Source organism: Empidonax traillii, unplaced genomic scaffold, assembly GCF_003031625.1.
Source record: "Empidonax traillii isolate 1590-97213 ecotype Southwest subspecies unplaced genomic scaffold, ASM303162v1 scaffold157:size2224338, whole genome shotgun sequence".
In the NCBI taxonomy this organism is placed as follows: domain Eukaryota; kingdom Metazoa; phylum Chordata; class Aves; order Passeriformes; family Tyrannidae; genus Empidonax; species Empidonax traillii.
The window spans coordinates 1,054,561-1,067,939 of NW_020955350.1; the positions used below are offsets into that span (position 1 = coordinate 1,054,561).

The 13,379-nt window shown below is 36.9% G+C and overlaps 1 protein-coding gene across 2 annotated transcripts in view; it reads left to right on the forward strand.

Annotated features, from left to right (window-relative positions):
• Positions 1-13,208, forward strand: part of TAF2 (TATA-box binding protein associated factor 2) — a 63,885-nt gene extending 50,677 nt beyond the window's left edge. The window contains exons 24-26 of one of the 2 annotated variants that reach the window (XM_027884901.1): positions 2,032-2,184; positions 2,598-2,703; positions 11,584-13,208. In XM_027884901.1, coding sequence (XP_027740702.1) covers positions 2,032-2,184; positions 2,598-2,703; positions 11,584-11,849 — 525 coding nt within the window. In that variant the 3' untranslated portion in view covers positions 11,850-13,208. The remainder of the gene's footprint in view (positions 1-2,031; positions 2,185-2,597; positions 2,704-11,583) is intronic. The other variant, XM_027884902.1, reaches the window with a different exon arrangement.
• Positions 13,209-13,379: the final 171 nt, after the last annotated feature.

A 13,379-nucleotide genomic window follows, 5' to 3' on the forward strand; every position in this document is an offset into this window, starting at 1 on the left:
GTTGCAAAATAGATTTTATAAGCAATTAAGTTCATTCTTTCCTTAAGAATAACTGCCACTGCTGCAAGATGGAGTATTTTTGTTGGACATATTTAATTATGAGGGGAAAAAATCAACAGACATGGAAATAATGAGTGATTTTTTATTAACAGTTTCAAAAACTGCATTTGATTGAAACTGTTCAGGGATAGATCCTGAAAGAGAATGTGAACATGTGATTAGCATGTTTGGAACTCTTTCCACCCCTTTGAATGGGATGGTTTACTGTTACTTTATCAGTCCCATAGTTAATGTCTAAATAGTTTTTATTGAAAAGTATACTGAGAGTACTAATTAACAGCACCCCGCAGGCCCTTTCCAGCAGGGGGAGAAAATGCTGGTAGAATCAGATATCATTAGAGCTCTCCTGCATATTTACAGAGCACGAAGTAAGTCCTAATTTGCTGGGCATAATCATTAGAATTAAATAGCAGGAGGCATTTTGTTGGCAGATTTTTAGGTTGCAGTTCAGTGAACACCCAAACTTTTTTTGGAGCCAGACAATCAAAGGATTTCCTCTTAACTCTTCTTTTTCTATACTGTTCTCTGCTTTGTACTGGCATAGTAGTTGTTGCTGCATAGTGAGCTGGATCGGGGGGGGGATCTGGTTGAGCAGTACCTTTTTATGAACAGATATTTCAGGTTCCTGGTCTGGTTCATCATGTAGTTATAAAAGTGCTTGTGGCACCCCAGGACAGAACCGTGTGAGGAAGAGGCTGCTTCTTTTAGCAGCAGTACTGGCTTGGACTAGTGTAGAATATAGCTCTAGTATGAGCCTCAATTTACACTTCATCCCTCGTATCTTCTCCTGTGCCTCATCCCCATTCTCCTACCCCTTACTTTAAGTTTACTATTTTCACTCTAATGCCCCCAAAATTCAGGGAACTGATTTTTCTTGTAAAAACAAAAATCACAAACAAAGACTCCCTCTCATATCAGACAAAGTTTATCCAAAAGTGTTTCACCATAGCAGTGTATTGGCCTAAATAATAGCAAAGAAAAGAAGGAAATATGTATTTGAGGGGGAAAAAAAGAATAAACAGGTGATAGAATTTATCAGAATTATTAGATTCTTTAAAGTGATCATCATCTGAGAGCATAAACTTGTTAAAATCAGTATTGATAGACTTGTGACGCTGAATTTGCTGAGGATGTTAAAAGTTACCTGCTCCATAAAATAGAATTTGAGTTGTTCAGGATTTGTGGGCCTAAAGTGCCCTTTGTAGGATAGAGGAGAAGCAGTTCAGTGGAGGAGTATATGCTTTTGAGAGTCTATGATATATATGCCTTTTATCTAGGTTGTAGTGAACTTTTAATTGTGTTTGCTTCTGTGGATACTTTGTTTTCCCTTCTATATTTTGTGTATTGGACTTGTTGGAATACCTGTCTCCTGTTTCCATGACTATATCTATAACTTAGTAGGCTCTCCTATTTTTATATTTTTTTACCTTGATATTTTTTATAATCTAAGCAGTAATTACAAAATAATTCTTTTTGATAAATATTGTTGTAAATTAATAAAAAAAGCTATAAGTACACATTATGATTTGTACTCAGTAAAGTAAGAGTTAGCTTTTATAACTAACTAAAAGAAGATTTAGCTAAATCCCATGAGTAGATCAGAGGCTGTCATAGTTTTTCAGCTGAGATTTGGCGTAGGGAGAGTCCACGAGGCACAGATTTATAGAAAGGCTATTCAGAGGCAGCAAATGTTGTTGCACACCAACAGTACCATGATTGTGAGAAGCAACAGAAAAGATGCCAATGCTAGATATGCAGAGGGAGCAGGGATAGAAGTAAAGAGAAACTAGTTTGTAGGAGTGGTTGGCACAAATCCATACAGGGTTTTAGAAAATACTTTTTGCCAGTACTACAGGGAAAACTTTGTTCAAATCACCCATTTTACTCAGAAGATTTTTCAGCTATCAGGTCTCTATCTCTGAAACATGGATCTTGCTATCTTCTAATTTTGGTCTTTTAATGCTGCTTCAGGAGGATGATCATCTTATTAAGGAAACAGCATCCAGCATTTCTGGTCATCAGCAGGGGGTGAAGAGGAAGGCTGATATGCCACTCGGGTCTCCATTGGAGCCAGGGCAAATACTAGAGAAGAATGAAGACAGTAAAGTCAAACTCAAAATCAGAGTAAGAAATGGAAATTCAACTTGCACAATATGTAGGGTGTTCAGAATAACAGCAGTGGCGTCTGCTGACTTCCCTTGAAGCTGTGCTCAAACAAAAGACATGCTGTGTATGTGTGTACAGCAGCTGTTACGCTTACTTTGGCAAAATCATTTCCTATCAGATTCTTTATTGGCTGGATAGAACTAAAGTTGACAGATAATGCTCTTGTTCACACAGCTTCATAGTAAATTAGAAAGAAGAAAACTCACTGACCCTTTTTAACTTTATTGAATTATTATTCCTTTGCAGTGGTAGATATCACTTCCTTTCCCTCTCACCCCCAGTTTACCTCAAAAATTAAATACTTTAAGTTCTATTTAGTGATGTTTTTATGAGTTATTAGCATCTGCTTATTTTTTTTCCTGGTATCTTAGTTCTCAAACTCTCAAGAAGAGGAGGAAATTGATATGGACACAGTTCATGACAGCCAAGCCTTTATTTACCATCATTTGAATATGCTGGAGAGACCATCCACACCAGGTACGAGTAACTTTATTGGCAAAATGATTTTATGGTTTTTGAACTATTTCAGTTGTGGAGTGGTTTTTGCTGCTGCTTATTTCCATACATGTAATGTTGGTAAGTGTTAAATGTTATCAAAATGCCAGGAAGTGTATAAAGAACATTTCTTTACCTTCCAGCATATGTATTGATAACTGTATACATGTGTATTTTCTCATATATCTAAGTAAGACAAGTATATATCATGCTTATAAAAGTGAAAAGCTAAGGAATGAATGAAAGAACACAAAGTTGAAGTAGAACCCCATACGCAATTAGATAAAACTTCTTTTGCCATAGGTGTCTTTTTTAAAAAGTAATAATTTTGGAGATTAAAAACAATAGGAAGACTATTCAGGTAAAAAAATCTCAAATCTTATCTGTCAGTAGCAATGAAATTCTGTGGGCAGTCTCATTTTCTCAAAATATTTTAGCCACATTTCTAAAGTTTAGTTCCAAAATGTTCCAGTGGAGCTGAGGTAATGTGATGATGTACCAGGTGTTCTGAGAGATCTTCAGTACAGATCCAGAGCAAGGTTTTAGAGTTGCAGTACTGCACTGTGTAAAAGTGAAGTTTTTGGCTTTAGAATTCAGCATAATTACCCTGTTCCTTGTTTTTCTGTTTTTATCCAGTGACTGCCTAATGTAAAACAGAAGTAGACCTTAGCAGCAGGATGTGGGGTGTTGGTTCCATCCTGAGGGCCCTAAGTCCTAAGCTATGCTGACAGGTGACCTCATCTGCTTTCTCTGTGACCTGGCAATTCAGTGGCCCCATTTAAGAGAAGGGCTGGTGGATGCTCCTGCTCTGAGAATCCTGCTGAGGCTGGTGCCTTAGTGCTTGCCAGCAGTGTGGAAGCTGTGGGTTTATATTCCATTAGGGCCTAGGACTTAACGTTTTTCCTTCCTTGGCAGATGCTCCAACCACTAAGGGGGTTTGGTTATTTCTTTTTAATTTTTTTTTTTTTTTAATACAGGTAACTGTTGTCACTGCTCAGCTAAGCAATTAAGTTCATGTGGGGACATTAAAACACAGGGAGGTCTGGTTTCTGGATTCCAGATGGCCTCCAGTTAATGACATGTGCATGTACAGGCAGCTCCACCAGGATGGCTTTGCTGTTAGAGATGAAGAGTAGCAAAACTCAACAACTTTTTGCCACATTTCAACAGAGTAAAGGGGCAGGCTGCATACAGGTTGCTCTCATGAACTTAGGAGCCTGTATCTGCACAACCTTTACTTTAAACCTCAGAGCTGCTTTGCATTTTGTTCTCAGTGCTATGGTCAACCATCACATTTTCTATTACGGCAAAGAATGACGCATCCAGGGCAAGCAACTGCAAAGCTGATCCACTGAGGATTAGTATTTATAACTCTTACATGATATTTTGCAACAATTTTTTTACTAGATTTACACACTCTATGGAATATCAAGTCATAAACAAAACTCTGCCAAAGGCTTCACAAATAGGACTTACGGGACCCCCTGTATGCCAGCTCTGTGCTCCAGGACTGTTGCAGATTAAGTTTGCACTAGAGGTCAGAAAGGGTGAAGTCTGACCAAGTGTCAGAGTAAATGGCCAGTTGACTGGCCTTTGTAGACCTACAGCAGACAAAAGCTACTTCGAGTTTCACTTGTGTGCTGAATGACCTCCTCACCTCTGCTGTTTAGACATTCAGCACACTGGAATACATTTTCTTTCCTAGATAATAAATGAGACAAATGCCGGGTTTTGCAACAGAATTCATTTAAGCTTTGAAAAGCATTATTTTGAAACACTTCAGATTATTTTATTCTTTTTTTTTTTTTTTGGACAGTTAGAAACAGTTCCACTTCACATAATCTTTGCTTCTAAAATTTTGCCTTTGCTTCTAAAATTTTTATTCATGCCATTTTTCTTAGAAGCAGAGATGTATGAATTTCAGACTGATAAATAAAGATAGTTCAATCTTTAGGAAATGGTATACTTCTGAGGAGAAACAGATGTGGAAAAAAAAGCATACATAAATATTTTTTTTTTACATATATAGGAGTGTTTTGTTTTACAAAGGAGTTGCAGATAATATTTCTTGAGGGCCTTTGAGGTTTTGCAGCAATGACAGAGGGTGGGTGCAATTCAGTGAGTGATTATTGAGAAATAGATCGACAGTAGGTTCTGAAATGGTCTCAGTATCTTAGTAAATCTGTAAGATCTTGTATCTGCCTCAGTTCTGTGACTTGTACTTGGAAGGAGTGAGCTCTTAGTCCTTGTGCAGTTTTCCTCCCACAGCTGTGGGTTATGTCCCCACATGTCACATGAAGTGTTAGGTCATCAGCCAAACACAGCCTGCGAACAGCAGCTGCCAGGAGGAAGTTCATGCTGGGTCTGAGTCCTGCCGTATCTGTGTTTTTTTGTTGGGTTGTTGTTTTGGTTTTTTTTACTCCTCACACCAGCCCAAACGATAATTTGGATTTCTTCAAGTTGATGTAACGCCTGTAAAGCCAGGATAATGTTGTTTTCCCTTAAAAGTTTGTGGGATTTTTTTAATGTATGCTTCTACCTATGGATGTGAAAGGTTAGGATTGAGACAATAAAAGAAGTCTTGTAATACAACTATTGGTGCATTACAGGTTTTAGTCATGTAATTACAGCACCTTTCCTGGTTCATATAGAAAATAAGTGTTTTAAATCCTACTAAAGCGTCCTGACTGTGATAATAGAACTGTGGACTCTGGCAGTTATAAGGGAATCTAAGCATTTTTTCAAGAAGTTATTAAAACAAACAAAACATCAGTTGTGAACTGTCTGAAGAAGCTATTGTGCTGATTACTCATCTGCCCTAAGGACTAGAAACTTGGTAGCCTCCTTTGAGCCTCCAGAGCTGTGCAAGGTCATGTTTCTAATGTGAGAACAGATTTTTTTTTTGCTACTAAGTCATCAAGAATAGTAGGAATGCTCCCTATTCTTAAATCCCAAGATCAAAAGAATTTCTAGATCAGATTTTGTGTAAGCAGCAGATTTAAACTCTCAGACTGTAAGGTGACTTGTCATGTGTTGTTGACTTCAGTGAAATCAGATAAAGATACACTTCTTTACTTCAATGTTTCACTAATCTGAAAGTACAGTACATCAGAATTAACCTCTAAAAGGTTTTGCTGTATCTGTCAGTGGTTATTGATTGGCCTGGTCTTTTCTGCTTCCAGAATAAGTGCTTGGCTACAGTCTGCACGATCTGCCAGTGAAGTTACGTGTCATTATGGCTCATCACTGATAAACACTTAATTAGACTTTCCTAACTAGTTTTGATGGATTGAAAGTTGATAAAAAGCAATATCCAATTCTCTCTTCTCTTTATTTCTACAAAGGAAACAAAAGAAAATGCAGCAGTGTTCTCTTTGTGCACTGGCAGTCCTTTTTCTGATCACATTCAGAGGCTGTGGGCTTCAAGGACACATCCTGAGCATTCAGACTCAGATCAAACAAATTCTTTGGCCATTCTGTTAATGCTTTTCTAGTTTTCCAGGATAATCAAATTGGAAATTTCCGCTGCTGACCTTGTAGGTTGCTCTGTTTACTATGTAGATGTACATGAAACTTTGGAGGTCTAGGCCACACACATACATGTTGATTGGATTGTGGTTTTGTTTATCGCAGTTACTGTCTACACTTTCAGGAAGCAATGATTTATCTGGACTGACTTTTTTCTGGAACAATTTGAAACTGGACGTACTGCACATGCTGCAGTTAGATTAGGGGTAAACTACTGTAGTTACTACATTTAACGAGTACATTTCCAACAGCAGATCTGAGCCTGGGGTGCCAGTCACTGCATTTCGAATGTGGATGCAGCAGTAAATAGAAATGCAGTAGTAAATAGAAATCCAGTCTGAACTGTGTAAGAAACCCCGTCCTGCAGCTCTGCAGTTCCCCAAGTTAGCTGTAAGCACACCAGTTCATCAAAGTTCAGCCATTAGTGGTTCTCTGCCAAAAAGGGCTATGGAGACAGCAGCACACAGACGAATATATAAAAGACTTCTTGGATATGAGGGCACCACTGACAATGATGAATTTTTGCTTTACTGTTTAAGGAGGTAAATGTTGTTACAACTGTTCTGTTAGAATACCTTTTAATAACACATAATATTAATATAGTATCTGTTTGATTGTTGCCCTTACACATATGTTGACTTTATTACCCAAGATATAACTGTTTCCAAAATGGTAGCTCATAGACTTTGAGGTTCTGTAGATAATTTTGCTTCACTGAAACAGTGTGTATTAATTGTACACTTCACAGTGAAGGGTGTTTTCGAGTGCTTTATCCTGAAGTAAAGAAAGCTTTAATAGAAACACAAGCACTGCAGATAGTGACAGCGTAAGTGAGAATTGCATCAGTGTGTGGCTGCAGTTTGTCAACTACATGATTTAATAAAAACAACATAATATTGTAGCTGTGACTGTCTCTGAGAAAGCAACTGATCACTCTGAAACCCAGAAGATGGATAAGGATAGCAAATTTTCAAGTGGACTATCTGAAACTGTTAAAAGCATAGAGTATTCTGAATTGGCTTGCTGATTTAAATGTTCTTTTTTTCTAAAATAGGGATTTCACTAGAATTACTACAATATTAAAGTAAATGTAGTAAAAATAACACCACAGTTAAGCTCTTATTTTAATGTAAGTACAAGGCAATATAGTTGTTAAATGAAAGTCAAATGAAGAAATTAAAAAAGTGATTACCAGTTAAAAGTATATTTTAGTTAAATCACCAGCTTGCCTATTCAATACTTTAGGTATACTTTGGTACGTGTATAAGAAATTGTCTGTCTTGTTATAGATCCCACTAAAAAATGAAATCAAATGAATCTGTAGAGTGGAAGTAGTTAAAATGTTTATGTTGGAGCCAAACTATGTGATTTGCTTAGCACATCCTCAGAAAACTTCTGGGTGTTGTTTTTTTTTTTAGCTAGACCCTTACTTCTTACCCTCAAAATTTAAATTTTCTCCCATGGACCTTAAAAGAGCACTCTTTTTCAGAGATATATAATTTGAAAATTCGGCTTCTTTAGACAAATTACAAGATGCATTCTGGAAACTTGAAATCATTTATGCTTGGTAACTTTTTCTTTGTGCTTTGTTGATGATTTAACAGATGCATAAACACAGCATGAAATTAAAAAACAGTGTGTCTTGGATGTTTCCAGGGTAACGCTTAAAAGAAAAGAAAAATAAGGAAAACCAGGATAATTTTGAATAGTTTTTATGATTTTTTCCATTCTTTAAGTGTTGTCTCTTGAGAGAAAATTCTAGCCAGAGCTACAATTCAACTGCTAGGCAAAGGGAGTGCATTATCTTTCTCACTGGTAAGCTTTCTTTGAGTTCTGGGAGAGGCACATAAGTGCTCGTGTGCTTGTGCTCATGCCCCTTTCTTCCCAGAGCTGGTTGGTGTCAAGTTCGGGCACCAGCCTGTCCTCAGCCAAAACACTGGACCTGTGGGCTCAGCCTTCGCTATGATTTGTGAACTTGGTTTCTCCCTCTCTGACATTCGAATAAATCAGGGTGCAGATGGGGTTGTTTCAAACAAGGTCATTTCAATTTGTAAAAATCCTGTATAAGCTGTTTTACGTTGATTGTCCATGCGAAGACACAGAGGCTGTAAGTATGTGGTGTCCCACCCTCTTTACACAACATGAGAAACATGGGAGAGATTGTATGAAAGATCTTATGAAAGCTTGCTGGCATGTTAAAGCCTCAAGTTACATTTTTTCAAATTGTTAAGGTTCAAATAACAAAATAAGAGTAAATAGGTAAAACACTCTACCCAACAATATAGTTCAATGTTAATGCACCCATAAGTCTTAGAAAGAGAAGAAACTTACTTAAATAATTGAACAGGATGTTATAATTATCTACTATCAATTTGTATTATGACAGAAAATGTTACTTTAAAACTTATCAGAGTCTAAATCCCTTTTATTCTAAAACTAAGATAAGAGATCTATGTTTTCATATTTTATTCTCTCTCACAACATCCACGGCATTTGTATTGGTCCCTGGGACAAATTGTACACAAATTTCTGATCTTTGTGCTATTGGATTGTCATTAATCCTGTCTAATTTTAAACACCTACCCAGCTAGCTGGAACACCACAAAGCCAATAATTACATTGGAATCTCCACATCCTAAACAGAAGGAGATCCAAGTGGATAGAGACATGTATGTGCATTTTCTTCCAAGGAATGCTACTAACCACTTCAGAAGCGAGCTCCTGGGCTCACCCTCTACTTACTGTGTGTTTCTGTGATTTGAGAAACCTAGGTTCCAGTCCTGCTCCCTGTGCCAGGAAGAAGTGGGTTCCCTGAAGGAAGAGGGAGTGCTCTGTGCCTCCTTGCAGAAGTCCTGCTACTCCTGTTGATAAAAGGATGATAATATTGCCCTGTAAAGCAACTTCTGTTTAGCCTTGATTTCCTTAACTATGTTTGGCATGCTCCTGACATGAACTTTAAGTAAATGCTAATTAAAAGGAAGAAAAAAAGTGATCTGCTGTTTTAACAGTGAATTTTATGGATACAAATCTGTAACATTTTCTATAGAGCTTTTATACGTCTGTCCATTTTAACACACAACCAAGTTCGGTAGTTTGTGCTCAATCTCTTGGAGTCATCATCCAGGATCAGAATATTTGATTCCTAGTTTCAAAGCACTCTTTAACAGTAGGGGGAAATTTCCCGGATAGCTGTTATTTTTGCATTTTAAAAAACCCAACAGACTAGAGTCATCATTGACCTCTGTGAAGAAATTGTACGTATACTCAGTGCTGGCTTGATAGAAGTAGATTTTTATAATGACATTCTTTCATTTCTTACTGACACCTGTGCCATATTACCAGTATTGACTGTCTCCTTAAGTGTCAGTAACCCCTGAGTTGCAGTTGGATCCCATTTCTCCCCTTCCCAAAGAATTTCCTGCCTCTCTAGGTGGTCACCACCACCCCTTCAGTCCTGTTGGCTTGAACTACAGTTGAATTTGCTCCGTATCTTACTCCAGTCAATTGTGTTTAACTGCTTTAAGTAATATTTTTTTTTAATGTATAAAAGTAAGTCACCTGAAAAAAGTAACGAGTTGATAATAGAGACTGTTGCCTTAGCAGAGCTGGTAGTTTAGTAAACTGCAGGAAACTTGCACAAGTTGCAGGTCATGCAACGGAGTCAGGAGGGTCTGTTTGGTTGTATCTTCCATCTTCCTCCATATTCACTAGTGCTTGACATTCTACTACGTCATCCCTGCAGACTTAGGCCACTGTCCTTTTACCAGTTCTATTGGGTTAAACTTCTTAAAGCTTAGAGGCTTAGCTTTGGTTTGAGGTTCTTACAAATGTAGTGTCTGGACTTACGTGTTTAGTTTCCATATAAAAATAACTCCACAGTTTGGAACTAATGTGGCTATGAAGTTTGAAGAGTTTGTGTCGTGTGTGGGTTTTTTCTTTTAAGTTGACTTGGTTTTACCTTGTGTATTTTAATATATCTTGTGCCTGTGGCTTGACAACACATGAGAATGTTTTCTGCATTTTGGATGATCTTTTGTACATTTTCTGTGGATGAACACTGACCGATGTTCTTCAGGCTCTTTGCCGTGACCTTTATTTCTGCCTTACTAGGAGCTCTGCTTGTGTCACTGTCACAGTTTACCTTTAACTACTGTAGCCTATTTTAATGGTGTCAAATACTGCCTGCTTTGGTTTTCTGAGGTACAGCCTCCACCCTTTCCTTTTCCCACCATTTTGTGTTCTGTTTCATGGCTGCTTTTGCATCCTTGCAGCTGAGAAATAAAGTTCTCTTGACTAGAAGCTGATTACTTTACATGAGTGAGCTCAGGTTACAGGGATAGGTTTAGATACAGGTAGAAATTCCTTAAAAGAAAAAAATATAATTGGAAATCGTTACACTGTGGAGCAGTCTTGTATCTTTTCCCATCAAATGCTGTATACTTGCATGATGTCTGCGTTGTCAAAAAAGGCTGCAGATAACAATGTAAAAAAGTGGTAGAAACTGTGCGTTGAATTCAACAAGTAGAAGTTGGAATCGGTGTGTATATCTTTGCATTGATGACATGAGCTTACTGCTGCAGAGTTCTGATTAAATAAGAATTAAAGCTTTTTTACTTGTATATTAGAGATTTTAAGTTTATAGGAAACTATTGTCCTTGAGACTCCTTCACCACCTCAGCAGAATTTTATTTTGCACCATATTCATGTCTTGTGGTTAAGACCAAACATATTTCTAGAAAGACATAATTTTGCTGTTTAAGATTTCAAGCAATAGAGATGTCACCGTGTCCCATAGTAAGTCATTGATTATCCTCACTGTAAAAACATTTTGTGTTTCTATTCTGACTTCTAAATACTTCGTACAAATGTAGAGTTTGTTTTTTCTAGACATATTTAAAACCAAACAAACAATACCCAGAACAGCTGTACCAACTAGGAACTTTCCTATAGATGTGCTTGATTAAATCAGTCCTTAATCTTTTGGGTAAGGCTGAAAAGAAACTGTTCTCAATACTTGTTTGTCATACAAAGGTTATCAGGAAGCTTATATAACTTGGAGTTTCTTAGCTCTTTACAGTTCCTAATTGTCTGGGATACTTTTATGCTGTTGAGGAAGGAAGGACTATCTCTGTAAAAATTGTTAGTAGTACAGGAACTTAAATGGCACATTCAGAGCCTTCAAAACCAGAAAGCTAATGGTACAAGTATCATAACAGATCTTGTGTTAGCATGTTTAAATGATAATGTAGGCTTTATCTAATAAATCAGAATATCTTATCTTTAGAAACAATGCAAGTTAAACATTTACTAATCCCACTATATCCATTCCTTTAGGTAAAGAACAATCTTCGGGAGAGATAAACATGCACCCTGTCTCAGCAACTCCACTCTCTGTGTTTAGTAAAGAATCAAACTCCTCAAAACACAGCGATCACCACCACCATCACCACCATGAGCACAAGAAAAAGAAGAAGAAACACAAGCATAAGCATAAGCATAAACATAAACATGATACTAAAGAAAAGGAGAAGGATCCCTTTGCTTTCTCTAACAGTCCAGCCAGTGCACGATCAGTCCATTCCCCGTCACTTTCAGACTGATGTCGGTGGCTTCTCTGGAGTTCAACTTGCAATATTCTTGGAGTACTTAGAAGGATGTATATAACTATAGCTTCTATCTTTTTTTATGGAACTAAGAATAAGTGAATTGCCTTAGCAATTCAGAACCTCTGCCACCTTTGAAGCCTTCTATTTGCATATGTGGTTGTTGAAATCTGATTCAAAAAATATGGTTTATGATTCTGACTCATTTTGTATTTCACTGTTCTCCACACCTCCCACTCTTTTTTCCATTTTAAACAAAGAAAATGGCTCTTTATATAAGGGCCCCATGTCCACTGGCAACCCCCTGCACATCACGCTGACCATGTGTATTGCCAGAATCAATTATGGTTTAATCCTTTGAAGAATGTTAGAGGCAGAGTATGTTTTAAGCCGAAGCCAATTGCCAGGCCTTTGGTGATGGGCTGTTTCCAGAGCAGTATTGTATGACCTCCTCAGAAGACAGGGATTTTCTGTAGTCTTCAGCTGAGCTGTTTCTTGCTTTAACCATTGCAAAGTAATGTCAGACTTTTAAAAGAACAGTATATATAACATTTGCATTTTTCAGATTAATAAAACTCTTGAAAAATTCCAAGCTGCTTTTAAGCTGATGGTATTTATTATGGGCATGAGCCTTTGAATATGATGAAGTTCTGCAATTGTTTTTGGAATTTTAGCAAAATGCATAATGCATGTTTTGTCCTGTAATCAGGCTTTTAAAAATCCAATAAAGTTTGCAAATTATTTTGGCAGAGGCAGAATTTTTTCTTCAAGCTTGACATTGGAATATACTTTTGAAAGATGGTTTTACTAAAATTTAAAAATAATTTTGAAAAGCTTAAAAATTAAAATACTGAAAAATACATATTTCTTCCTGCTGAGGGGTGGTTTGCTTGGAAGCATTCTGTATGGTCAGCTCATGAATCCACTGGAGAAATACATCAGTAGATTAAACTAGGTCTGGGATTTGAAATGATGAAATGATGAAATTTAAATTTCTTTAGCTGTGTTTTATGCAGTGTACTATTTACACCTAGGAAATGTTTTATATAAAAAATTAATTTTTTAGATGTTTTAACAATAGAGAAAAATAACCTCTGCCACTTCTAATCTGTTTCCTTTATATGTATGTAGAGGCAGTGTTTTATTTCCATGCACTGGTTGACTTCTGTTGCCCAGAGCTCACATAGCTTTCTATAAGATGGTTGTATTTGGGTTAATTTTTTTTTTTTTTATTTTCCCAAATTTCCATGAGAGACTGATTCTCCTTAGAGCAGGAAGAGAAAATTCAAGAGGGACTCAAGAGGATTTTTTTTAAGCCATATTCTGTTTCATGGAAGTTAATAAATACTTTTCTATACCTGCTGTTGAATCCTGTAGTTTTTGTAAAAACAAGTTACCTGTAGAATAGGAACATGATAGGCTCAGGTATTTTGTAATATGCATATACTTATTTTATTATTCAGGCACCACATCCCTTTAATAATGCATGGATAGTTGTGCTAATTGTTGCACTTGGACACGTGTTAA